At 41.5% G+C, this 27559-nt stretch overlaps 1 protein-coding gene across 1 annotated transcript in view; it reads right to left on the reverse strand.

The window, feature by feature from the left end:
- CLCA4 (chloride channel accessory 4) overlaps positions 1 to 13832 on the reverse strand; it is a gene marked incomplete at its 3' end in the record, with an annotated part of 30446 nt that extends 16614 nt beyond the window's left edge. Inside the window, exons 1-8 of the mRNA XM_081949157.1 lie at positions 13711 to 13832; positions 12248 to 12424; positions 9765 to 9905; positions 5965 to 6115; positions 5051 to 5159; positions 3888 to 4056; positions 3581 to 3802; positions 795 to 1019 (exon numbers count right to left, since the gene is read on the reverse strand). Coding sequence (XP_081805283.1) covers positions 795 to 1019; positions 3581 to 3802; positions 3888 to 4056; positions 5051 to 5159; positions 5965 to 6115; positions 9765 to 9905; positions 12248 to 12424; positions 13711 to 13719 — 1203 coding nt within the window. The 5' untranslated portion in view covers positions 13720 to 13832. The remainder of the gene's footprint in view (positions 1 to 794; positions 1020 to 3580; positions 3803 to 3887; positions 4057 to 5050; positions 5160 to 5964; positions 6116 to 9764; positions 9906 to 12247; positions 12425 to 13710) is intronic.
- Between the last annotated feature and the right edge of the window lie 13727 nt (positions 13833 to 27559).

A 27559-nucleotide genomic window follows, 5' to 3' on the forward strand; every position in this document is an offset into this window, starting at 1 on the left:
GCACGTGCGTGGCGGTGCCAGCTGGGCAACCGGCGGAGGCAGGAGGGTTCTCAGAAGCGCCAATAACCTTCCTGCCTCCGCTGTACTTTGCGCGCTCCTCGCGACTGCAATAGATGTCCAGAAGCGGCAGGGGCTGTTGGGCTGGAAGCGTATATTGCAGTCACGAGGAGCGTGCGAAGTCCAGCAGAGGCAGGAAGGTTCTTGTCGTTCCCCAGTCGCTTTCGTGGCTTCATCATCAAGACGAAGTCTGGGAGCGCCGACAACATTTCTGCCTCCGCTGGACTTCGTCTTGATGATGTCGCCGCAGCTTCCGGGATGGACGGAGGTAGCCAGAGTGGCGCTGAGGCAGTCCGGCTGGCGAGCGAACGAGGATCAGGCTGCCTGATCCTCCATCGCTCGCTCGCTTTTTCGTCCGCCCAGACCGCCTCGGCGCCGCTCTGGAGGTCCGGCCGTGCCCATCCGCTGCGGCGACATCATCAAGACAAAGTGGCTTGGAGGCGAAGTGCTTTTCAGTGCTTTTCTGTGCATCTGGCGTTTAGGTAGATAGCTGGATGTCCTAAACGCCAGACGCTCAGAAAAGCACTGAAAAGCAGCAGCTGTTGGGGACTGCGGAGTGGGAGCCAGCAGAGCGCGCTCAGGAAGGCGGGGAATGGGATCACATGTGCTGGAGGCTGAGGCAGCCTCAGCCTCCAGCACACGTGGTCCCATTCCCCGCCTTCCTGATGACGTCACCAGCCTCACCAGCCATAAACCTCACCGCACGTCACTGGTAATGGGAGTATGTTTTCTTTCACCTGAAGTCCTTCACGCACTCCAGCACAAATATTAGTCCCTCCGCCAGCTGTGGTAGGCAAAGAATTCACAAGATTTTGTCGTATGTTGTCACTGACAATCTGTTGCAATTTAGACTTCGTGGTGGCAGAGCTTTGAAATGTTACAATTCCAACCCAGGAACCAGGTTCAATAATTTGTAGGAGGAACACTTCTGCAGCTTCTTTGAGACGAGCAATGCGGTTATACTGAATAGAAAGAAAAAGGAATAGAAGATGAGGAAGAAGGACAAAGTTGTCAGTTGTCAATACTGCCTGAACAATCATTTCAAATGCCTTTCTTTTGGCCAAATTAATTTAAAAGCAGAAACAGTTGGCCTTCATCCAACCCTGATCTCAAAAGTTCCAACAACTTGTTCAAAATCTGTAACTAAACATTTCTGCTATTTGGGAGAACCTGCCTTCTCTGGCTCCTCTGTGTTTTTTCCCCCTATTTTAAAATAAATTGGTCAACTGGTGATTAGCTGGATGAGAAAGTATGAAACTCTGAAATTGAGTATTGCTTTCCTGCCTTAAAGTGGAGAGGACCTGGCCTTTGTATAGGTCAGTGATGGCGAACCTTTTTTTGCTCCCATGCCATAAGTGGGGGGAGCGCAGGGGGGTCGAGTGCGGGCATGCCACACCCATAATGCAACGCGCGACCCCCCCAGTGCGCATGCGCGCACAACGCACAACCCCCCCCATTTTTACATGTTTTTTTTGCCCTTCCCAGGCTCCAGGGGCTTTATAGGAGCCTGGGGAGGGTGAAAAGAGCCTCCCCGACCCCCCCGGAGGCCCTCCGGAGGCTGACAAGCTAGGACACAAATACACACAGGCACGAAGTCTATAATATGCATAATTCAGAATCCCCGGACGTTTACATTTCCACGACAGTAGTTCTTGAACCACCCAGCTGAGCAGACACGCATACATAAAACGAGCGTGAAAGTCGCTGGGCAAAACCTGGTGAGATTCTCTCAGTTTGGGATCTCCGCTCTCATCTCTTTCCCCTCCCCACGCCGCTCTGTCGTCTGCGTTTCCCTCTCGTTTTACATCCCTTCCCAACACCACTCGCGTTTCAACGTGCGGCCCAATTCCACGCGCGGGCACGAATGTGAACCAGCGCACACGCACACACCGAGTCAGACACAGGCTGAGCGGGCAAACCTGCGGCCGCCAGCCGGGCTGTCGGTCCCTTTAAGAGTGGTGCCTCTGACATCACGGCCAGCTGCAGTGAGCCGGGCTGGGTGCTGCTAAACTGGGGATGATTGTGAATTCTCCTCGCGCCCCTCGTCAGTTCCCAGTCAAGTGGATCCCGTGATCCAGCGGGATCCGGTAGAGGGGGCGCCTTGTGCTTTCCATCCTGGGTGTGTGGGTCTGTGTGTGTGTATGTATGTAGGTCCGTGAGCAGGCGTGTGTGTGTGTGTGTGTGTGCGCCTATGTGTGCGCGAAAAAGCGGGGGAACCGAGTCACAGACAACCCAGCCGCCTCTCGGCAGCCGACTGCGGCACCAGTGTCCGATCGAAGCCCCCAGGACAAGCTCGGTAGCGGCGGCAGCTGCCATCCTGACCCTCCCCATTGCGGCTCAGCTTCATCTCTCACCGCCATGGCAACTGGCTGAGCCGAGCCGAGCCGAGCCTCCCCCTTGCCCCCTCCGCCGGTGGGATCCTTTGAAGAAACAGGGCGCTCTGGGATTCGTAGCGGCCTGGGCATTTCCACCCGTCTTTTTGTCTTTCTTTGCGGCACTTTTTCTTTCTTGTTTTCTTCTCTCTCTCTCTCTCTCTCCCTCTGAGCGCTTAAAACCACGCTCCGAGCAAACCGGAAGTGACTTCCGGGTTGCTCGGATCGTGGTTTTAAGCGCTCCAAAGGCGTCAGGGAAGCCTCGGACGGTCCCCGAAGCCTTCGGAACGCTTAAAACGACCCTCCGAGCAACCCGGAGGTTGCTTCAGGGACTGTCCCTGAAGCCTCCGGGGGGGGCGGGGGAGGCTCTTTTCGCCCTCCCCAGGCTCCTATAAAGCCTCTGGAGCCTGGGGAAGGCGAAAAATAGCTTTTAAAAATGGTGAACTCAGCTGGCCAGCACACGCATGCGCGCTGGCCAGCTGACAGGGCAGCGCCTCGCGTGCCCTGACAAATGGCTCCGCGTGCCACTTGTGGCACACGTGCCATAGGTTCGCCATCACGGGTATAGGTAGTCCTCGACTAACAACATTTCCTTCAGTGAGTGTTCAAATTCTACGGCATTGAAAAATGGGACTTATGACCATTTTTCAGAGTTACAACCTTTGCAGCATCCCTTGATCATGTGATCTCCTTTTGCGACCTTCTTACAAGCAAAGTCAATGGGGAAGCCAGATTACGTAACAGTTGGGTTACCAACGTTTCTCCTGACAGTGATTCACTTAACAAGAAAGTGGAAAGAAAGGTCGTAAAATGGGACAAAACTCAACAAATGTCCCACTTAACAACAGAGATTTTGGGCTCAATTTTAGTCGTAAGTCAAGGACCGCTCTCCAACTGTCTTACAAAACCCTGCTTCTAAGGCCTGTATAACATCTTGGATCATATCTATCCTCTCGGATAACTTTTCCTTTTTTCACAACAATTAAGCAACTATAATTTACTAGTTTCATAAACGCTAATGTTTATGAAAAGAAGTGCATATGAATTAGAAGTGTTAAATATCAGTAATTAATTAACAGCTAACCCAGCATTCCTATAAAAAAATCATTTTGAAGTTTTTTGTTAAAAGAATTTTCTAACGCAACACTTACATCTCCCATACTTCCAGAGACATCAAGCACTAAACAAACAACTCTGTCACGTGTTTGCATCAAGGTGAAAGTGGGGTCAGGTGGAGGATTATTCATTATAGAGGAGGAAGCGAAGTCAGCGGAATTCATAATTACTTCCCATGTACTCTTGTAGTTGCAGAATTTGTTTTGCAGATTTGGTGCTTCGATATTATGATTGCTTTTATTACAGAACATAGCAACCTAAAAATATAAAAATAAGAATTCATCAGGACAATTCAGGACAAATATCAGATCAACTTAAATGATTTACATTAGTTGTGCTTACAGAAGGTAAACTTTGCATATACATTATAGACACTGGAGTGCTTTGGGATTTATCTGCTACAAATTGACATCCTGGTTCATACATCTGAGTGTCTTCCAGGAATCTGCAATCTCTGTGGTTTCCCGGTCCAGTTGGAAATATGTAAATACCGGTGACACCAGCTGAACATCTAAAATGACATAATAAAAATATACATAATTTACAAATGAAAAATGATAACATCGATATAAAAAGAGACATTTTGTTTCAAGTTGAGCTAGACTTCTGATAATTTTTGGGACACATTCAATTCATTTTCTTTGCAAGAGTACTCAAGTGGTTTGCTGTTGCCTTGTTCCAGAAAGTTTTTCAATTTCCCAGCTTAGCCTAAAGCTCGAGTGATTCTTGGTCTCCCTTCCAAGTCAGGAGATGTTTATATTTTGCAAGCTTGAACTTTGAAAAAGAGTATTGACAATTTTGAACGTTGATATTGGAGGGACTTCTAGAGACTTCTAGGGAAGAAATGGGGAACTGAAGATGGACTCAAGAAAAGCAGAGCTGGCCACCATAGCGGAATGAAGATCTGTGAATAGACTAACTCTGAAAATTCTTTTACAGGCAAGAGATCACCCACCAGTGGTCTTTCCAAGATGAGGATCCTTGGAGGAGTTCTGGGAGAAGAGGGGTTAGCCATCTTGCTCAAATCACAGTGGACTAAGTTTGCATCCTTCCTTTTCTAATCACTTTTGGAAATTACTTGTTAACAGCATTTCAGCTATTAAGAACCTTGGGATTTACTTGTTTTACAGCGCCAGGTAAATTTCCTTCAGTCCTTAGTGACTGAAAATCTTTAAACTACAAGTTTAAGAACTAAAAAAAGTGTTTTGAAGAAACATCAAAACAAATGGACTAAGATAATTTTGAAATATGTTTTTTGAATTAATTATAAACAAAACTTCCCATGATATGGAAAAAGATGTCACACTGGATATACAAAAGAAACAATTGGCTTAATAGCTTAATAATTGAAAGGGATATACAATTAACAAACCAAGAGAGTGACAATTATTATTATTTGGATAATAATTGTATCCTTGATCAAGAAGCAAGTAGATAGAAAATTGATGAAGTACTAAAGTCTAGTCACTGTAGCATATTAGGTTAATTTAAGTCTAGGAAGATACCTTGTTGCCTCAATTGTCTTTTCCTTAGAAACATAAAAAGGAGCATCATAATTATATTCATCAAAGACACCCCATCTGAGATGAGCCCACTCATGGACAAAGACCCTACCTGTAAGGAAAAAGTAAAACAACTGAATTGTAACATGATAATTTAAGTTTGCAATAGTCAGTAAAAAGTTGTCGTTATGTGTGTGTGTTTCAATGTTGTTGGAACTGTGGACATGTCATTATTAGTGGGTATTTAATGGTGATCCCACTAAGAAAGTGTTTGGAAAGGAAGCTGAGCTTAAGTCTATGTGCAACTCCAAATTCATTAAGTATAGCATAGATGACTTGCTGCACAAAATTGAAAGTGCCTTTTCTATCCTATTGCTAAATATGCAGACACCCAGCCATGTTTTGAATCTGGCCATCTGAATAGACCAGAGGGGGTATTCAGCCAGTTCTGACCTGTTCTGGAGAACCAGTAGTGGAAATTTTGAGTCGTTCAGAGAACCAGCAAATAGCTGGCCCCGCCCTGGAAAGCAGGTTAGTGGGGTGGGGAGGGAATGAGATTTTGCAGTAACCTTCCCCCAGGAGTGGGGAGGGAGTTTGCAGTATCCTTCCCCTGCCATGCCCACAAAGCCACGCCCAAAGTCACACCCACGAAGCTGTGCCCACAGTAATTTTTTTTGACTCCCACCACTCGAATAGACCCAGAGTATGATAGTTTCAAGCTGGAAACTATTGTTCATTCTAAAATGCAGACTTCGTTAAACTTTTGCCTGAGTTTTGACCTGTTAAAAAGAAGCAACCAAGGGAGATTAGACATTTATATTTTCATGAACTTTCTTATTTTGTTGGTTATTGTTCAGTCCCTGCCTATTGAAGGTTTCATTAGTGAGAACGAAAAAACCCCCAATTAATTATATTACCTCGAGAGCCATAAACATCATGCAAATTGTCGTTTGTCAGAAATGTTGGTGTGAAATGAATGTATCTTCCTGGTATCCCACAACCTCCAAACTGCAGGGTGTAAGGATCATCTCCAGACTTCAAATGAGGATCAGCTACTATGATGTCAGCCTAAAAATAATAATAGGCATATTTTAAAGATCAGTGAAGAAAAAGTATCTAACCGTTTGCTAATACAAAATTATCCCTGGTTGGAAAACGCCTCTTAAAAATTCATTATATATTTTATTTATTTATTGCATTACATTATTCAGTACTCTTTAACCCTGAAATTGCCTATATTGAATATATCCTTTTTGTACTTAATTGACAAGATATTGCACATAGGCATGGAAGCAGTCAAACTTAGCTCCCTCTGAAATTTGAATCACCATAAGAATGAAAGGTTTGGCTGTTAATCATATGATTTACTTACATTAAGTGTGTATATAATTCATTTAAATACATAGCAGAGATGTACTAATGGAGGAACTATTGTCCTCCATAATTCCTTTCAGTCACAATTAGCAGGAGAAATATTTAGGGATGTCAACAGTTATTCTTCAGCAATATCAGCAACATCTTTATAATACCAAGTCATTTTGTTAGACTGTAGAAAAGACTCTTCACATCAAAAGAAGAAACTAATTACCGTAAAACAGTAAATTAGTGGACTATTATTTAGCAGACTTGAAAAAGATGGAGTAAAATTTTCACCTAGCTATCATTCCCTCCTGAAAATAATAGGCAAATCTGTTACAGCCGAAATGGTTCAGTTAAATCAGATACATTTATGTTAATTTCACCTTAATAATGTCATTGTAGAAGTAAAACAAATCATATTATCTGTGTCCGTTTCTATAATGTTATCAGTGCATAAAGGGTGAAAATTACATCATTGCCTTAAATTGTTATATAAGTGATATAAATAGACCCAAAGAAGCACTTTTGGATTTTGCAGATCTCTGGGAATAATGTATATATATTCCCTCCAATAGTGCGTTAAATTAAGTTTTAGTGTATAAAGGTCAGGAATTATTTGTTCTCACCAATGGGCGTAAAGCTCACAAGCAGGCACTTGAAGTTAATAACTTCGCTGTCATTGTTTCCCTGCAAAGATTATAGGACACATCAAGGGTTCCAGCAGCCGTTACTGCCGATTCGTCAGGGGTGTCCCGCCTGTGCGTGTGCATGCGCAGTACCACTAAAATTGCTCTGCGCATATGCAAAAGCAAAAAACAAGATGGTGACTCCTACAGCGCCACCGGGAGAACTGGTTTGGGGGCGTGGCAGGCCTGGGTCTCTGCCAGTTCCAGCAACCCAGGGCTCCAGGTTACTACCAGTCTGAGCCGGTAGGAAGCCATCTCTGGGACACATGTGTCCAAACTTTGGTTTGTCTGGGCCACATTGTGTGAAGAGGAATTGTCTTAGGATTCCTATAAAATATAGCTAATATCCTTAAAGTATATAAGTAGCAAACCTACTTTATTTGAAGGGGATGACTTGTGGAGCTGCATTACTAGCTTTCCAGGGCTGCGCATGATTCACAGGCTGTGGGTTGGACCCAGAGCCTGGCATACAGGAAGGCCTTGAAGGAGAGGGACAAGTGCTTCTGGCAAGGCAACAGTCAGATAAGTGGCACTTGAGCCCAACCCAGGCCAAGAAAATAACTTGAAAAAAATGTATCAGACATACCCTTTCCTAGTTCACATGAAGATAATGTGAGGGTAGCGGAAAGTGCATTCAGACTTGCAAGATTCTGTTACTGTAGGTGTTAGAATAAAACTAGCCAAGACCAGTGGTGGGATTCAGTCAGTTCGCACCTATTCGGGAGAACTGGTTCTTAACTTTCTAAGCAGTTCGGAGAACCAATTGTTGGAAGAAATCTCATTTTGTTTGTTTTTTCACTTTACAGGGTTAATCCTGAAGGAAGGCAGGAAGAAAACAATCTGGTGTTGTTTTTAGCCTAATCTTTATTGCCCTGCTTACAGAAACTGCCTCTCTGGTTAACCCTTATTACATTGTAACAGCTAAGGCAAATTGTCCATCGATCTGAGTGACATTGAGTTGGCCATGCCAACCCAGTCACATGGCCACTGAGCCATGCCTACCCATATGGTCACTAGGGCAGACAACTGGTTGTTAAATTATTTGAAATCCACCACTGATCAAGAGCCTAATGGCATTGTTTCTTAGTATAGACCACTTTGTAGGCTGACATTGATTGAGTTGCAAACTTTCTGTAAATACAGAGTTTAGATTCACAACCTCCGTGAATGCCACAGTTGCAGTATTTTAAAAGTGTACATTTGGAAGGGTATTTTTAGGCTATTAACCCACTTGCTCAGCATAGTTAAACTGTTATTACATTTTTTTGTAATAATTAGTGTGAATCTAACTTTGTATAATTTAAATCTATTATTCTCTGTCCAGACCTCTGGAATGAGAGAGTCAGTGAAAAGCTCTTTACCTTCTAAATCTGTCACCTTTTTAGTACCGTATTTATCGGTGTATAACACGCACTTTTCCCCCCTGAAAAATAGGGGGCAAATGATGTATGCGTGTTATACGCCGATATAATGTTAAGAAGCCATGTTTTTAATGCGGCTCTTCTGTGTGCCGGGCACCCGCTCCCCTCCCTCTTCTCGGGCTTCGGAGGGAAGCTTCTGCAAAAGCCCGGGCGAGTGACAACAAGTTACGAAGTCTCCGAGGCTGTAATTTTCCGAGCTGTGCGCGTTCGCCTGTTTTCCACGGCGTGGAGCAGCGGTGAGATTCTGCGCGGCGAGCGATGAATCTGGGGCCATCAGTGGGGGGGCAGGGTCCCCCCTCGCGTTCCTCATCTTCCCAGATGGCCCCCGGAATCATCGCTCGCCGCGCAGAATCTCGCCTCTGCTCCACGCCGTGGAAAACAGGCACGTGCGCACAGCTCGGAAAATTACAGCCTCGGAGACTTCGTAACTTGTTGTCACTCGCCCGGGCTTTTGCAGAAGCTTCCCTCCGAAGCATCCCGAGGGAGGGCTGTAAGCTTCCCTCCGAAGTCTTGGGATGTTCTGAGGAGCCCCCCAAGGCAAAACACCGCTGCCAGGTAGTTAAAAGTACCTCTCTGATTCTGTCAGACTCTGTCAGTCTCTCTCTGATTCCCTCCCTCACTCCCTCTTTCTGTTCCTCTCTCTGTGTGTCTGTCTGTCTCACTCACACACACACACACACACACTGTGGTCACCTTGTTGTGTGTTCCAATCACATTTGAAACACTCAACAACTGGCCTGCATTTATGGTATTTTGCAGCATTCTGCACTCATAAGACCAATTTTGTAAAAACTGTTTTGTAAAAACAGAATATCCAAGTTTCTTTGTTAAAACAGTTGCTTTTACTGTCCTTTTACATTATTTACCTTATAAGTGGTAATAATATTAATAAAAAAAAGTTCTGAGCTACCCTTATTTTGCTTCAAAGTTCTTTATTTGAAATTTAAATTTTTTTCCTGAAATTTCCCTCTTAAAATGAAGGTGCGTGTTATACGCCTGTGCGTGTTATAAGCCGATAAATACGGTATTTGTTTTAGCATTAAAACAAAAAAAATATTTTTGCTGGAGGTTAAACATATTCATCTCTTTCAGACTCCCTCGGTAGGATTCTTAAAAGGCAAATTCTCTTTCAAAGCAACTGCAGTTGGAGAAGGCGATTGAGTTATAAGGACAAAATCAGAGACCTGCGGTTATATTATAGTTTCTCTCTCTTAAAATATCACATATTTTTAAAGAATATTCTCCACTTACTTTTTCATAGGATTCTCTTATGACTCTTTTATATTCTGGTTTTTTTTCCCATGTCAATGGAATTATAATTTTTACAGACTTAAAGTAAAATCTTCGTTCCGTAGCATTGATGAGATAATTGGATGCTTCTTTAACCATATTCTAATAGGAACACAAAATACAAATATATTAACTTTGTTGTGGAGCTGTCAATAGTTACTGCCTAGAGTTCTGTACATTGGATTTATTTCATTCTACTTAGCACTCTCGTGTGACCTGATATTTATTTTGGGGTTTCACATGCAGTCTCAAAAAATCTGAAAGATCAGATGAGTCTACTTAGACCACAACTTCCCAGAATCTGAAAATCACAAATTATGTTCTTGCATCTTTTTCTGTCTTTTCTTGACATTCAGGAAATAATCTCATCTGCTATATAGTAATAGTCATTATTGTCATTGTACAAAATAAATACAATGAAATTGGTTATTGAGAAATTATAAAAAAGAATTAAATGTTTTACCTTTAAATGTGAATAGGTTCCATTAAAAATAAAACCATTAAATAATTATGTATTCTTAAACTGTGAAATCATCTTGCTAAGCTCACAATCTTAATATATCACTTTTCTTCCACTTTTATTTGTATGAATTTTCCTCACTTTTTATATCTTTCTGATGTAGTGAATTTTGGTTCCCATAATCTCAGTGAACAGGTTCACTGGCTATCTATATATGTAAAAATGGCAACTCTGGAACGCCTCGAGCAATTTCAACCAAACTTGGTACACAGATTACTTACTCTCTGGGAACAAATACTGTAGGGGTAAGACACCCCTAACCCCCTCAGGGGGTCTGTTCTGTTAAGATACAGCCTGTTGTACCTTAAAATGGCTTCTACTGTTCTGCCTTAAAATGGCTTCTAATGTACAGCGCTGTGGAGTTGCCATGGTAATGGATTCATAGTACTCCCCAAAGGGGCTCCCTCTGGTAACAGGGAAAATCCAACATTAGAAAGTACATTTGGCACAGACATAATCAACAAGGGCATATATCGCGGACAAGAAGCCACTTCTAAATCAAGATCAGAAACAAGCATACCAAATGATCATGGATCAGCTAGTGAAACAACAAGGTGGTATCATTTCTCTTGACTCTTCTGGGGGCACAGAGAAAACATTTTTAACTAATGTAATTGTTGCTGAAACCAGAGCTCAGGGAGAAATTGCTCTTGGCATCACCTCTTCAGGAATTGCGGCAACATTAATGGAAGGAGGGTTGGGATAAATAAATACCTGGGCACAGTGATGTGCGGTGAGGTTTATGGCTGGTGAGGCTGGTGATGTCATCAGCGCGCTCCGCGGTCCCCTTCATGTTGACTCAGGAAGGCGGGGAATGGGACGACGTGTACAGGAGGGAGGCTGAGGCTAGAGGAACCTCCTGCACACGTGGTCCCATTTCCGGACCACGTGTGCAGAAGGTTCCTCAGCGCCTTTTCCCTTTTCCCTTTTTTTTTATTTTCATGAGGAGAGCGGTGAAGCTGTGCCTCCCCTGCCTCCCCTGACCGCTAGTATTGATTAAAAATGGTAGGACTTGTAAATTCAAAAACATCAGGCTGGAAAAGGCCAACACTAAAATGATACATTGTGCCAGAGATCAAATTATTACAATTATATGAAATGAAGGAGGATTGCTCCATCTCTCCTTCAAAGAGGTAAAGGAGGGTGAGTAGTTAACAATTAGCCTCCTCTGAACGTGGAATGCTTTTAAAATGGAACACAAAGTCCATATGATAAAGGGCAGCAGTTTAGGGCTGAGCAATCAAGTTGGTTCTAACGTTTATGAATTTCTTTGGAGTTTCATACACTTGAATGGTGGAACTTTATAGTAAAAGTAGGGGGTACACTTACACATCACCAAATAGAAGAAAGCATTACGAAAAGGACAAAAGGCTCCAAGCTGGAGAGCAGGAGACTATGAATTCTCTGACCTTAGACATAACATCTGCTGGGTGACCAATTGGAGCAATCACTCTTCCTCAGCCCAACACACCTTACAGGGTTATGGGGAAAATAGGAGAAGGGGGGGTGTTGAATATGTTCATTGCCCTGAGCTATGTGTAAAAATAATAATGGCAGGATGCAATTAAATAAATAAAATATTAGGCAGAATCAATTTGCATGATCACCAGAGATAGATAAAAATACAGCTATAGCTACAATTTAAACAAATATATTTTAGCCAGAAAGCTTGTTTATTAGTTGATTTGTGCCTATTCAGTCTACTGACTGTCAGAAAAGTCTCTTTTCTTATCAAATTGGTCTTGAATTGCCCAGCCTCTTGACACAGGGAGCTGTCGGCTATAACACACACACACAGACACACACACACTGGAATTTACCTCATTATTTACAAAACACAAATAGATTTTAGCACTATATATATATAACAGAATTCTTAATGTATTACAAAGTTAATATATTCAGAAATGTCTAATTATCATACCTGTATGTTGGTAATAATTTTGGCATCTTCCGGTATCATTGGATTAATAGCAATAACAATGTCTTCAAAGCCATTATTGTTGAGGTTGATCATGGTACCCAATACTCCATGTAGTAGCATCGTTATCACCAAAATGTCCTGACTGAGTGCCATCTTTATTGGCACTACTTTCCTCACCTTGGTCGACTGAAAGGATGACACAGAAGTATTACACACAAACATATTTATACATGCAGTCAACTCTTGAATATTTTATGGCGGGACTTTGTTCTGATGAAGTGATTCAGCTTTGGACTATTCTTTGTATTCTCTTAGTTACATATCAACAGTTTAATAAGAATTGAAGTTCCTCATTCTGATCCTCATTGTAAACACTCCTAATGAACTTACAGAATATACTTTTGTTCTACAAACATTGCAAACTAAATAAACCTTACAGAATATTAATCTTACTGGGAAGGTGTTTTAAAATGAGTTACTTAACTTTTTCCCCTGAAGGTAGTATTTGGATAAGTCATATGACATTCTATTATTTACATTTCTGCAAAAAATGATTGGGAGTGGCGTACTTAAAGTTGTCCTGTGACAATGTAAAGATTCTATTAAAAGTAAAAACTGAAAAAGGAGTAGAAGGTTCAGGGGGGGGGAGGAAAAAGAGAAATAGAAATAGAAAAGAAAGTAAGAAAATAATAAATAAATATATTAAAAAGTGACTGTCCTCAAAACAATTATAAACCTTTCATTTTCTCTTATATACAAGTGATTTATTCTTCTCATATCGCATCTCTTGTCCATCAACCTTTTAGGCTTAATATTTAGTCCAGATTAGAAAAGTGCATTAAGAGTTACAAAGATAACAACATATTGATCAATTTGATCAATTGAACCATCTTTATATTCCTTCCTTTTATGGTTAACAATTTGATCTTTAGACCCTTCAAATAAAGTCCCAGAAAACATTTTCATTTTTTTCCTGTCCCTTTTCATAAAATTCTTCAAACATTTAACAAGTTATTTTGTAAATCCAATTTAGGAAAATTATCCAGGTCACACTCTTGACTTACTATTTGTATATGCCTTTAAATTATTAACACATCGCCCATTTCCTTTGTATCCAACAAAGCATATTTTTACGTATTATTCTTGTAACCTGTTATTTTTAAATTACTTCAAGATCAGTCTCAATCTTGACAGGTAATACTTATTTCTCTTTCATGACACCTTTAAAACATTACTTATAGAAACAGGCACTCTTAAAATTAACGTTCAAGTCCATTGTTCAAAAATATCTTTCAGTATACCCAATGTTAAAAATATTTTAATTCATTCTGTATTAGTAGCATCCAATTAAGTCAAAATTTAAAAAAATAGAATTAAAAAAAAACATTTTCCCATGGGAAGGGTTTTTATAAATAATTCCAAAATCTTAGATCTTAGTAGAAGAATGTGAGTTCAAGTCTTACCTTAGCCATGAAAGCTAGCTAGATGACTTTGGGCAAGTCATTTTGTCTCATGTGCTGCAAGAAAAAAGCACATTTTTGCTTTCCCAACTGTTATCGCCTAATCTGTTGTACTGTTGCCTAATCGGTGCTGCCTCCAAACCAAATTTGCCTTTTGTCCTCTATCAATACTCACATCATTTACTTTTCAGAGCCATATTTCAGCCTTGTTGATTCCATGTGAGCTAGTAAGATCATGTAAAGGTGTGTGACATTTTTTTATCCTTTACCTGTGTTTTACCTTTAAAAAAATCCTAAATAGGTCATGTGAACACATTTACTGGGTTTCAAGGGTTATTGTGTTTCATCTTTGTCCCTTAACATGGCATTTGGTAATGGTGAAAAGGGAGGAGAAAAAAACAATATTTGATTAATCCTCCATGGACAGGAATAGTCTATCTGAAACATAGAAAATGTTTCCAGCTCTTGGCATGGAAAGCAATACAAGTGACCAAGATTTCTGTTCCTCAAAGTGTCCATGTGCACGAGGGAGGGCCATAGCAACAAGTTCATTTATTTGTATACTGCCTTTGTTAATTTTGGATATGTTCGCTGCCTTTGTTAATTTTAGAAAGGCAGCGAACTTATCCCATTTACCTTCCTGCTCCTATTTTCCCCAGGAATTCGATAGGTCTAGTTTAATGAAAAAAAGGACTAGGAGCAGAGGTGGGCTCCTACCGATTCGGACTAGTTCGGCCGAACCGGTAATAACTTGGCAGCTTGGGTTGCTGTAACTGGCAGTGACCCAGGTCTACCATACCCCGAACTGGTTCGGTGGCGCCATAGGTGGCGCCATCTTGTTTTTGCCTTCTGCGCATGCATAGAGCAATTTTTGTTGCACTGTGCATGTGCATACAGCACGCATGAAGCACACACGCGTCCATGAGCAAACGGGCAGTAGCGGCAGCCGGAACCCACCCCTGACTAGGAGTGATATGATTCCATTATTTAAGGGACTGCCACAAAGAAAAGGGGGTCTAGTCAATATACTGTATTCTCCAAAGCACCTGAAGGCAGGACAAGGACAATGGATGGACACTAATCAAGGAGAGAACCAACCTGGAATTAAGGACAAATTTATCTGGATTCCTAGTCTACTGTCAGTAAACTAATAGTTGTAAGATAAGGACCACCTGTATTTCACAAATTGCTAGGGAAGATACAAACTTGCTCTCTTCCTGCCTACATTCCAAACTCTGCTATCTCTTTGCTCTCTGAAAAACCTTTTTCCTCCTGCTGCAGACTACAGGTAGTCCTCAGATTATGACTATAATTGAGGCCAAAATTTTGTTTTGTTAAATGAATTTTGCCCTATTTTATTATCTTTCTTGCCACTTGTTAAATGAATCACTGCACTTGTTACTAACATTGTTAAGTGAATCTGGCTTCTCCATTGTCTCTGCCTTGCCAGAAGGTTGCAAAAGATGATCATATGATTTCGGGACACTGCAACCATCATATATACAGTATGTGACAGTTGCCAAGCACCCAAATTTTGATCTTATGACCCTGGGGATGCTACAATGGTCATAACTGTCAAAAATGGTCATAAGTCACTTTTTCAATACCTTTTCAATGATGAAGATTTTGATCGTTTGCTGCTTCATACAGAAGTCCATTGACTATCAAAAGGCAACTGTATGACATGCTTTTATAATATTTTTGACACTGTTGTGGAGTTTTTTGAAGGTAAGAATGCCTTGCTCAGTGGTGAACTCAAAGAGATCAGGCATGACATTGCCTATTTATCAGAACTATTTGCAAAGTTCAATGAAGTGAATTTGCAGTTGCAAGGAAATTAGGTCAATTCTTATTAAGGCCAAATCTGTCATCTCTACATTTATTTCAAAGTTAACTCTATTCAAGCGCAATATAGGCTGTTGCGAGCTATACCAATTTCCGAGCTTCTCTGAGCTAGAAGAGAAAGGTGGGATACAAGATGATCTTCACGTTTTTTGTGACCATTTGGACATGCTGCATAAAGATATGTCTGAGTGATATCAGGATCTTCTTTTGATAGAAATTCCAGATTGGGTGATAAATCCATTTTCAGATACTGAGGAAGATGGGGTAGTGGAGGAACAACTAATAGAGCTGTAAAATGACATTGAGCTGAAGCCAAAGTTTAAGAAATCTTGCCAAGAATTTTGGTTACAGAAAGAAATTTCTGATCTCTATCCTGCACTATGGACAGTGGTTAAGAAGTTCCTTGCTGCATTTCCAACATCATATTTGGTGGAACATGGCTTCAGTGTGGTCATCCAACTTCTCTCCAAGCAAAGAAATTGGCTCCAGATTACTAAACATGGTGATTTAAGACTCCTACTAAGTGACTTAAAACCAGACATTGGGAAACTGGTATCACTTCATCAAGCCCATCCATCACATTAAGAATTTACTGAACAGTGAAGTAGTTACTAAATTCTACTGAGTTTACTAAGTTATTAGTCACTAAGGTTCTTGATAAATGACTATCAGACTTTGAAAACCTGGTATCACTAGATCATGTTCAACAATTTTGTTGAATTAACATTAACTAAAAAGGTTTTAAAATTGATTTTGAATAAATGTGCAATTAATTGTTACAGTTTTGAATTTTACTGTTACTATCTTCCTTCCATCGTGCAAACAGCCTAGTCACATGACCCCCCCAGCCATGCCCACCAAGCCACACCCACAGAAGTGGTAGAAAATTTTTGAATTCCATCACTGGGGGGGGGGCACTGAGGATCAGTTTGCAGCACCAAGGGCGCGGTGGACTGAAAACGTTTGGGAACCACTGCCCTAATGTCTTGGTAAGATAGAACAATGTGGAATAGACAATACCACCAATTGGTGGATTCACAACTGGCTAACCAACCGCACTCACTGAGTAGTCCTCAATGGAACTACATTTACATGGAGGGAAGCATGCAGTGGGGTATCTCAAGATTCTGTCTTAATCCCAGTACTTTTCAACATCTTGATGATTGATCCAGATGAAGGGATAGCAGGGGAACTCATCAAATTTGCAGGCAACACAAAGCTGGAGGGAATAACGCTAACACCTAGAGGATAGACTCTAGATTTAGAAGGACCTTGACAGGCTTGAACTCTGGGCCCTATCCAACAAAACGCTATTTAGTGATGAGAATACGGGCAAGAAAAACCAAAAGCAGATATACAATAGGTGGTAAGAGGCTCAAGAGTTTGTTTGTTTGTTTGTTTATTGGATTTATATGCTGTCCTTCTCCCAAAGGACTCAGGGTGGCATACAACATAAAAACAACAACCACATATTACAAAAGTTAAAAAGGAAATTAAATAAAGTATCCAAAAACAAACCCAATTAATATTAACAATAAAAATTTAAAAATTAGATTAAAATTAACAATTAACTTAATCATTTATTTTATTCTGTTCAGGCCAGGCCGGCTTGCTGGAAAAGCCAACATTTTAGGGCGCGTCGGAAGGACAGGAGGTCGGGGATTATGCGAAGCTCCGGGGGCAGCCATTATGAGAGAGATCTAGGAGTCCTAGTAGACCACTACTTAAGTATGACCCAGCAATGTGCTGCAGCTGCCAAAAAGGCCAATGTAGTCCTAGATTGCATGAACAGAGCAGTGGTGGGTTCTGGCCAGTATGCCCTGGTATGGGCATACCTGTGCCTGCTGGGAACAGCAGGCATCGTTCCGGTACGGTGCTTTGGAGGTCCCACCTGCCCGCCTGCTTCCTTACCTGTATTTGACCCAACCGGGCCATTTGCGCATGCGCGATGCTCCGCCAAGGGCGGTGGGTATGCATGTGTGTGCAGCACGCACGCACATGGTGGATGCCCAGCCCCATTGCAGCGTACCGGTTGCGAGGGGATCCAGAACCCACCACTGGAACAGAGAGATAGCTTCAAGAATAAATGAAGCGATAGTTCCGCTTTATACTGCATTGGTGAGACAATACTTGAAATACTGAATCCAATTCTGGTGACTACAATACAAAAAGAGAGAGAGAGAGGACAACAGGGAAGAGCTACAAAGATGATAAGGGGTCTTAAGGCTAAACCATATGATGAATGATTGAAGGAACTAGGAATGCCTAATCTAACAAAGAGAAGAACTAGAGGTGATATAATTGTCTCCCAGGACTTGGGGAGCTGTCACAGAGAAGAAAGAGTTAGTTTATTTTCCAAAGCACCTGAGGGCAGGACAAGAAGTAACAGGTGGAAGAACATTAAAAAGAGATCCAACTAGACTTCCGCTTCTGGGACCGAATGGCGACGGACATGTAGTCTGCCGATCGCTCCCTTGGCGGGCTCCGAAAGGAGCACAGGAGACTCGAACAAAGGGTCTCCTGCCGAAAGGCAGCTTGCTGGGACCCCCCGCAGTGGCGGCAGCCGGTGGGGGTGTTTTTCCCAGCTTCGCCTAGGCGCCAGGGAGCAGTGGAGGGGCGAGTGATGTTGCCTCTTTGCCGGATGGCCCTGGGAGGTTTCAGATCAAAGGAGAAGTGTGGCTGAAGGCTGGAGGCGCGGATCCCACCTGGTGCTCTTTGTTTACTTTGAAAGAAAGCTACAGATGTGCGTGAGTTGGTGTGCTCTGGCTTTTGAAATAGAAATTAGAGGGGGGTGGTTCCTCTATTACCCCCCCTCGGAATAAGCGGCATTTAAAGGGACTCTCTCGAAGAGAGAGAATAATGACTGATTAGTTACTTGGACAGTGAATGAGAATGGCTTTTTACAATTGCCAGAAATGATTCTAAAGCTGACCTTCACCTTTAAAAAAAAGGGAAAGAAAACCTTTTTGGTGACTTCTCTCCCTGCGGAAGGGAGGGCCAAGATGGCGCCCGCCCTAGTTCCTTTGTCTACATATGAATGAAATTTGTCCTTTGAAACTGCTCCCAAAGAGAAAGTAAAGAAAAGTGGATTGTTTGCTGCACTCTCTCAAAGGGAAGCTGGGACCTCTCTGTATGTGGCTCTTCTGAGCTTTGATTATTGGAATTACTTCTTGGACTATCTCTCTATTGGAATTGTGGTTTTCCCTGCTTTTATTTGCCTTTTGAGGCCACCTCCGCTGTGCAATCCCCGGACACCATTTTCCCTGGAAAGGATTTGCATCTCTGAACCTAATCAATGGCTGCAAGAAAACCACCGACTGGCAAGGTGCACTCAGCTCCGTCATCTGCTGCCCCCAGCCCCACAACGCAACAGTCTAAGATCACCTCATTGTTGCAGAAAGGAGGGGCTGGAGAGGACACAAAGGAACTATCTGTTACGGAAATGTTTAAAGAACTTATGAAGGGGCAGAATGAAATGAGGAAAGAAATGGCAGAGGTTAAAGAAGAGCTCAGAGATGTTAAAGAACATATTGCTGGGAATAAGCAGAGAATTATGGTGTTGGAGGAGAGAGCGGCGGAGATGGAGGAGGAGCTTAAAACAACACGCAAGGGAAACGCAGATGTAGAAAATTTTCTGACAAAAATAGAATTTGAAAGAATGTCCTTTTTTCTTAGATTCCAGAACTTGCCAGAGGAAGAAAACGAAGATTTTTTTGAGATTATGAGCACAATTTTAGCAGATTATATTAAGGGAGATAAGAAACAATTATGGTGGGATATGGATCTAGCATATAGGATAAACTCAGCATATGCCAGAAGTCACAACGTTCCCAGAGAGGTACATGTTAAATTTGTCAGGAGATCCACAAGGGATGAGGTGCTTGCGACCCAAAGGGAGAGACCATTGAAATACAAAGAGGAACAGGTCACCATTCTCAAACAGATCCCGAAAAAAATAAGAGAGAGAAGGAGGAAATATTCCTCCTTATCAAAAAAATTATACAACATGGGCATCTGGTTTAAGTGGCTGTTACCAGAGGGGATGATGGTCTTCTGGGAGGGAAATAGGATCAGAATTAATACAATTCAAGAGGCGGAAGCCTTTATTAAAAAGAATCTTCCACCCCCAGGAGGAATTTAGTGGGAGTAGGGAAAAGGACAGCAAGATGCAAGATAAGGAGGGGGGGCGCTGAGGCCCCTCCGGGGAGGGACGGAAGAAGAAGCAATATCGAAAAGGCTTAGATCACAAAAATGAATGTATTTGGAATAATTGTAATTGTTGATACTACAAAAAGTAACAAAGAAAAAAATAGTAGAGCACATGTTTGATAATATTGGTTAAATTTGTTCTGATGCTTTCTTTTATATTTTATTTTTAAGATTGTTAAATCTGTGAGTTTCTTGGGGGGATTGTCGCCACCAGTGTGGAAGCTGCAAAAAAATTTCTGTACACCCTTTTACTCTTCCCTATATATTTTAAAACCAATAAAAATCTTGCAATTAAAAAAAAGAAATCCAACTAGAACTAAGGGGAAATTTCCTGAAAGTGAGAACAATTAATCAGTGGAACTGCTTGCCTCTGGAAGTTGTGGATGCTCCATTACCGGAAGTTTTCAAGAAACGGGTAGACAGCCATTTTTCCATAATCGTATTAGATCTCCTGCCATCAGCAGGAGGTTGGGCAAAAGACCGCCAAGGTACTTTACAGCCATATTATTCTATATTTTAAGAACAGCTGCCTGCAAATCTGATTTAAGAGATACTGTAGTATTGATCCAAGTTTCACTGTTGGGAGTAACCATCTGATTTCCTATCCTGAAATCTTTTCCTGTGTTTCCTTCTTGTGTAGAAAACCTGAACTTTTTCTTTAATGGGTTGATGGATTGCCTAATAAAGCTTGATTGGGCTCTTTGAACTCCGGACTGAATCTTGACTACTCTTCCACGTGTCCCGTGCTAAATGAAACTTATCTTCAGAGACTCTAGTTCATGCTACTTTGCTTTTCTGCTTAGTTTAGTTTTGCTTATCTTCATGTGTCTGTTTGACACCTGAAACAATGCCCTGATGTTACTGAAATAGGAAGCACTCCCATTTGGGACTTTGATATTTGAGCTGTTATATGTAGCCCTCTGCATGAGTTCTTGCTCATTTTGAGTACTTTATTACTCAATATTACTTTATTACTAGCATTACTGAGCTTGTGATATCATGAAAAGAATAATTTTGAAAAAAATGGGCAACTCGGAAATTACTATGCTGGATTGAAAATTGAAAATATGTTTTCATTTTCTGTACGGTTATAATTTAACAATATGGGGTTTTTCCTATGTTATAAAAATAGGTTTCTATTTTTGTTGTTGTGTTTGTGGTTTTTGGTTATTTGTTGTCTTATTCTCTTTGTATATTAAAACTATAACAAAACGAAAAATGAGGAAATAACAGGGGCGTACAAATCCAATGACAGAAGATGGATTATGATTGTTTTGGAAATATGCAAAACAATTCTGAGCAAGCCCCATTTCTCAGATTGTGCCTTTTCTGGTAAAATTTGTTTTTTCCCCCTCTTTAGTAGTCACTCCCAAACCAAAAATAAGCCATGGTATTTAGCAATACAATAAGCTTTTAGTGTGAAATATCAAATCTGCAATAATATAAGCTTCTTCATAGCATTAACTTCCAAATAATGTGGACTACTACAGAATCTTTCAACTAGCATGGACAAGTAGGTTCTCTCAAACTCTGTCTCAAAGGTGGTTCCTATTGGTTTGGCCCGGTTCAGCCAAACCAGTAAAAATCGGGGCTGGCTCTCTGAACTGGTAGAACCAGCTGGCTATACCCCTGAACCGGTCCCCTGGTCACTGCTTGCTTGCCCACCCACATCTGTCGGATGGCAAGCCGACCGGCTGGGCTTTCACAGCACCACTGCAAGCTGGGCAGGGATGGCCTCCTCCTGAAGCCCATCCAGGCAGCTGGCCTGGAAGCGGTGCCGAAGGTGGGAAGGGGAGGAGGTGGATAGTATGAGTTTCCCACTGGCCGGCAGGCATAAATAGCTGGTCCAGGATGACTTGGCCAGCACAGACAGCCTGTCTTGATCTAAAGTACTCCCACCGCTGTTGCCGTCGCCACCACTGGGCCTCCAGCCCTGCGCCGTGGTGCACTTTAGCTATTCTATGGAGCCAGGCAACTTTTACGAGGCAGACGCGCACCCCATGATGCCCAGTGCCTTCCACTCACACCCATAGCAGCAGTGCCCGCCGCTCCCTGCTTCCATGCACCTGCCCTCTGCCTTCGGAGGCAATGGAGACAAGTGCTCCTCTTGATGGGCGGCTGTGATCGCCCATTCTGAGCCCAAAGCCTCATGACACCCCACCCAGCCAAGTGTGCTTGGCCCGGCGGGGTGGTGGTGGTGTCGCAAGGCTTTGGGCCAGGAGCGGGCAATCAGGGCCACCCCACCAAGAGGAGCACTTGTCTCTTCTAGTCCAACCCCCTGCTTAGGCAGGAAACCCGACACCACTTCAGACAAGTGGTTATCCAATCTCTTCTTAAAAACTTCCACTGTTGGAGCATTCACAACTTCTGGAGGCAAGTTGTTCCACTGATTAATTGTTCTGACTGTCATGAAATTTCTCCTTAGTTCTGAGTTGCTTCTTTCCTTTATTGGTTTCCACCCATTGCTTCTTGTCCTACCCTCAGGTGCTTTGGAGAATAGCTTGACTCCCTCTGCTTTGTGACAACCCCTGAGATATTGGAACACTGCTATCATGTCACCCCTAGTCCTTCTTTTCATCAAACTAGACATATCCAGTTCCAGCAACCATTCTTTATATGTTTATCTCCAGTCCCCTAATCATCTTTGTTGCTCTTCACTCTTTTTAGAGTTTCAATATCTTTTTTATGTCATAGTGATCAAACTGGATGCATATTCCAAGTGTGGCCTTACCCAGACATTATAAAGTGGTATTAACACTTCATGTGATCTTGATTCAGATCCCTTTGGCCAATATCCTGAATCTCACGTAAGCCATCTTGTTGTTCAGTTATCTAACATTGACTAACTTTTACCAGTGTAAAATTGGGCCAACCTCAATGATAGTAACTTAGTAAATGCTTAAAACTCTAAATCTAGGTGTGCCATAAAAGAAGTTCAAGGCAAGAAAGATTTTAAAAAATGGTTAATTGCAGGGTATAGGAGATTAAATATTAGATTTGGGAAAGAGATAAAAAAGATCTTATTGTTTATGAAATCTGTAGGCTCCAGATTAAAGTTTAACTAAATCAGTGCTAAAGGTTATGTAATGGGACAGGGCAAAGTATGGAGGAAAAAGAAAATAATCTTGGTGACAAGGAAGAAACTTACCTCAGAAATGAATATAAAATCCCCTCTTTGGGTGTGGTAGGGAAAGTGAGAAGGAAAGGATGTTTGAAACTAGCAGGGAATGACGTTCTGCTTCTATTGACAAAAAAAAAAATATTCATGAGAAAGAAATAGAAAAGAGAAGGCGTGAGGTTTCATCTGAAGAATATCAGAGCAATCCTGTCAAATGAATCAATGTGGCACATGAAGAACTGGGAGTTTCATTTTTGAGAAAAGCTGAGAAGCAATTTGGAAAGTTAGATCGAGAGAACTGAAGATACTACATCGAGCAGGATTGAAGTGGACTGAAGACATGGCTCATGAAGACAGAAGGGAACAGTAAACCAGAGGAAACATGGCGGAAACAATGACTGTATATTGAGGGGGGTGGGGTAGGAGAGTAGGTTTAGTCAATAGCTTAGATTATTTCTATATTTGATTTGTATACCACCTTTATTAGCCGGCTTTCATACCTGCAGCAGGACTACAGGTAATCCTCAATTTATGATCACAATTGAGCCCAACATTTATGTTGCCAAGTGATAAATTTGTTATGTGAGTTTTGCCCCATTTTATGACTTTTCTTGCCACATTTGTTAAGTGAATCACTGCAGTTGTTTATTTGTTTTTTTTTTGTAAAAAATGTTAATTGGTTTTACAACATTTATGGGAAAAGGGTAATAGGGTACACAGAAAATGTTTGGTGGCTCCCATGTTAGTAGTAGAAATCCCCCCAATTCTCACACTTCTACAATTTTGAAAATAACATGTAAAGGATAAGCATGTACAGAGTTCTTGCATTATATCAGCCATGTGTTCAATCCTCTCTTTCTTTGTCACTTTCTAGAATATCCACAATTGCAATAATATTTCAAATATATTTATTTTTGTGACCTGAGCCTTTGCAATATTGCTCCCTCCTCCCTGTCCCCAGGTGGAGCAACAACCCCCCCCCCTCCCCATATCTTCTACCTTACTGCCTTTTTCCCCACCTCTAGTATCTTCATCCTCTGGGAGAGAAAAATGTTTTTTTAATAAAGGCCTCTGCCTCATCCACTGTCTTAATTCTGATATGGCTTCCCTCCCAGAAAATCAGCATTCCTTCTGGCAATAGCTATCTAAACCAAATTCCACTATTATATAGTTTCTTTGATAAGGAGGAATATTTCCTCCTTTTTTCTCTTATCTTTTTTGGAATTTGCTTTAGAATGGTAATTTCTTTATCTTGGTATTTTATAGGTCCCTCCCTTTGGGTCCCTAGCACCTCATCTCTCGTGGCCCTCCGGAGAAATTTAACATGTACCTCTCTTGGAACATTATGAATTCTAGCATATGCTGAATTAATTCTATAAACCAGGTCCATATCCCACCACATCTGCTCTTTATTTCTTTTAAGGTATTCTGCTAAAATTGTACTCATAATGTCTTTAAGATCTTTATTTTCTGTCTCTGGTAGATTCTGGAACCTGAGGGGAAAAAAAACATTCTTTCAAATTCTATTTTGGTCATGAAATTATCCAATTCTAAATATACCTTCTGGATCTCCTTAATCTTTTCCTCTATCCCAACAGCCCCTCCTCCGGCACCACTATTCTCTGTTTATTATCTGTTGTATTATGTTGTACCCCTCTGAGTTCGTCTTTGAGGTCTGCCACTTCCTTCCTCAGTTCGTTTTGACCTCTCATAATTTCCCGGAACATTTCATTCACAGATAGTTCTTTCTCTCCAGCCACTTCTTTTTGTAGCAATGAAGTGATTTCGGCTGTTGGATATTTGTACTGGAGCTAGCTGAGGCCGGAGCCGAAAGTGACTTGCCCGTTGGAGGTTTCTTAGGTCCCATTGCCTAAGTTCAGAGATGGTAAATCTTTCACAAAGAAAATGGCGCAGTCTGAGCACGCAGCCTGGGCAGACCAAGGTAGCAGGCAAGTCCGAGAGTAAAAAAAGTTAATTCTCTTTCACTATTCCAAGGCACAAAGGCACGCCAAGAAGAAACAAATCCAAAAAGTCCACGCAGCAGAAGAGATCCAGAGCAACCCCGGGGGGGGGGGGGTATTAAAAGGTGCCAGAAGTCATTTCCCCCCCCCCCCGGGGTGGTTTCAAAAGGCAGCTTCATTTATGAGTGCAAAAACAGAAACAGAGGGGAGCCATTTTAACTCCTCACTTTCGCAGAGAGGACAGAAGTTTTAATTTTCTTTAAAAACAGCTCAGCATGCAGTCTTGCAACTGTGTTTTCAGTGTTTCTCGCATAATTAGCTCAAATAGCCTTTGTTCTCTCTCCATTTCAGAGTGGAGAGTGAAAGTTTAAATGCTGCTTTGTCCAAGGAGGGGTTAAAAAAAACTTCCCCCTCTAATCTTCGGTTTTAAATAGATTGAACAGTAACTTACGATAGCCTGCTGCTTATCCGTTACCATTAATTGATGAGATTAGGAAGCATCCTCCACGACCAACATTTTGGCCACGTTTCGTTGATTAACTTATTCCCTCCGGAACCCATTCGGCGAAGGGGCAGACATGCCCCCCCTTCTGCTCTCCGGCTCCTGGGACGAAGCTGGAAAACACCCCACCGGCTGCCGCCGAGTCTGGGGGGCTCCAGCAAGCCGTCCTACGGCAGAGGGTCCCCTCCAAGGTCCCCCTGTGCTCCACACGGAGCCCACCGAGAAGACAAGCGGCAGACAAACATCCGTCACCTGCAGGGACCGGAAGTGCTCTCCACTGCAGTTGTTAAATTAGTAACATGGTTGTTAAGTGAATCTGATTTGCCCATTGACTTTGCTTGTCAGAAGGTTGGAAAAAGGAGGAAGGAGGAGCCAACATCAGGATGATACAACGTGCGGTCTCGACAATCTGAGACCGCCATTGACACTTTTGCCGCTGGATGGTCCATTTGGACCTAAACCATCCCGCAGAGACAGTGATCAGGAAGACGAAGACTTGCTGGTCTCAGGGACACCGCAAAGTCCCTGACTGACCCAAGGGAAGCTCTTCAAGCTGGCGGTAAACAGGCAGCCCCAGACTGATGAAGTCGGGACGGCTCCGGAAAGAAGGAAATGAAAAGAGAAAGTGAGTCCATCTGATGAGGTATTTCTTTTCTATTTTGGGAAAGACTGCCCAAAGAAACTTTTTTTAAAGGCAAATTAGATCCTTAAGCAAAATAATTAAGCAGCGAAATTAACTTATATTGGATTGCTTTGGGAAGCATTTTTTTTCTTTGTAACTTTACTTTGTGGATTGAAGTGCTCGCAATGTTTTTTGTTTCTCCTCTTAAAGTGAACGGATTAATTTTTCTCCTTCTGCTTTTTGTTACTTTATTTTTTGACTTCTGGACTAAAACCTTCCTTTTTATTTTAACAATGCTTCCTATTACTTGTTATTAAATTTCATTAAAGAATTTTGTTTCCTATAAGCCAGCGATAAATATTATAAAGTGAAAAGTAGCAACACTGCCACTCGGAGGTCAGAGGCTGGAGTTTTTGAAACAAGGTATCTCTTCTTTTTTCCTCTTTGATCTTACTGACTTTGTAGCTGAAGGGTTTGCAATTTGTTTACAGAAACTGATAAAGAGCCAAGGGCACAAATTGTTTTTGCAGGTGCTTTTGAGATCTATTTTGGCAGGGGAGAGAAAGGGGGGAAAAACCAGAACCCTTCTCTTTTGAAGAGCACAAAAGAACTTGTGCTTAAGTAAACCTAAAATTAAAAAATAAGAGGCCTGGAAGGCTAGAGTGGCAGTGGCTACTAGTTTTTTTTTCTTTTCTTTCTTCTCTTTTGGAAACATGGATCAATATTCAGATGAAGAAACCTTAAAATTCCAAAATATCTTGGCTGGAATTCAAAATCTATTGGAAGGATATGGGAGAACTGAGAAGAAGTTGGAAAAACTAGTGTTCCTCACAGCAAAAGATGAAGGGGTTGGAGCCCCAAAAATTAAAGGGGAGAATGAAGACATAGAAGATAAAGACAAGACAATAGATGAATTCAACGAACTGGAGCTCTACCCCAGATTCCAAGATACAGAAGAAGAAAAAAGGGTATTGATGATGGATTTAAGAAGAGAAATTTTTTCAGAAGCACGATTGACAACCAAAGACAAGCTAATTTTAATAACAACTGGAGGGCAACGAGATTACCTGAGAGATCCTTCAAGCAACAAAGTGCAGAGAGAAGTCTATAAAAACCTTATAAAGGAGATAAAAAGAAGACTGACACAACAATTGGCAAGAGAGATAAGACTGTTTTGTTACTGGAAAGATACAGGTTGACAATGAAAGTTGCTAATAAAAAAATATTTAATTATTTATTAATTTTGATCAGTAAGTAGGAATTTACTAATTCTTAGATGTTTTAGATTGTTATTAAATGTTTATTTTTCAACAAATAATTAACTATAATAACAATAATGAAATGATAATGGATACAGCTTAATGATATAAATATGTACTGGCAAACTAGTAAAAAATATGGATATAAATTGCAAACTGCGATCTGGGAAAAAGACCTATACATTTTATTAACAAACTTTTATTTAGGTCTTGTTATAAAGGTGTAATGTTTTTTGGGTTTGACGAGAGGAGGTGGGACATAAATAGTAAATGATTTTTAGCTAATTATAATAACAACAAGGAAATGTCAATGGATATTGTTTAATAATATATACA

The sequence above is a fragment of the Natrix helvetica genome (assembly GCF_964273705.1).
Source record: "Natrix helvetica genome assembly, chromosome: 3".
Taxonomy (NCBI): Eukaryota; Metazoa; Chordata; class Lepidosauria; order Squamata; family Natricidae; genus Natrix; species Natrix helvetica.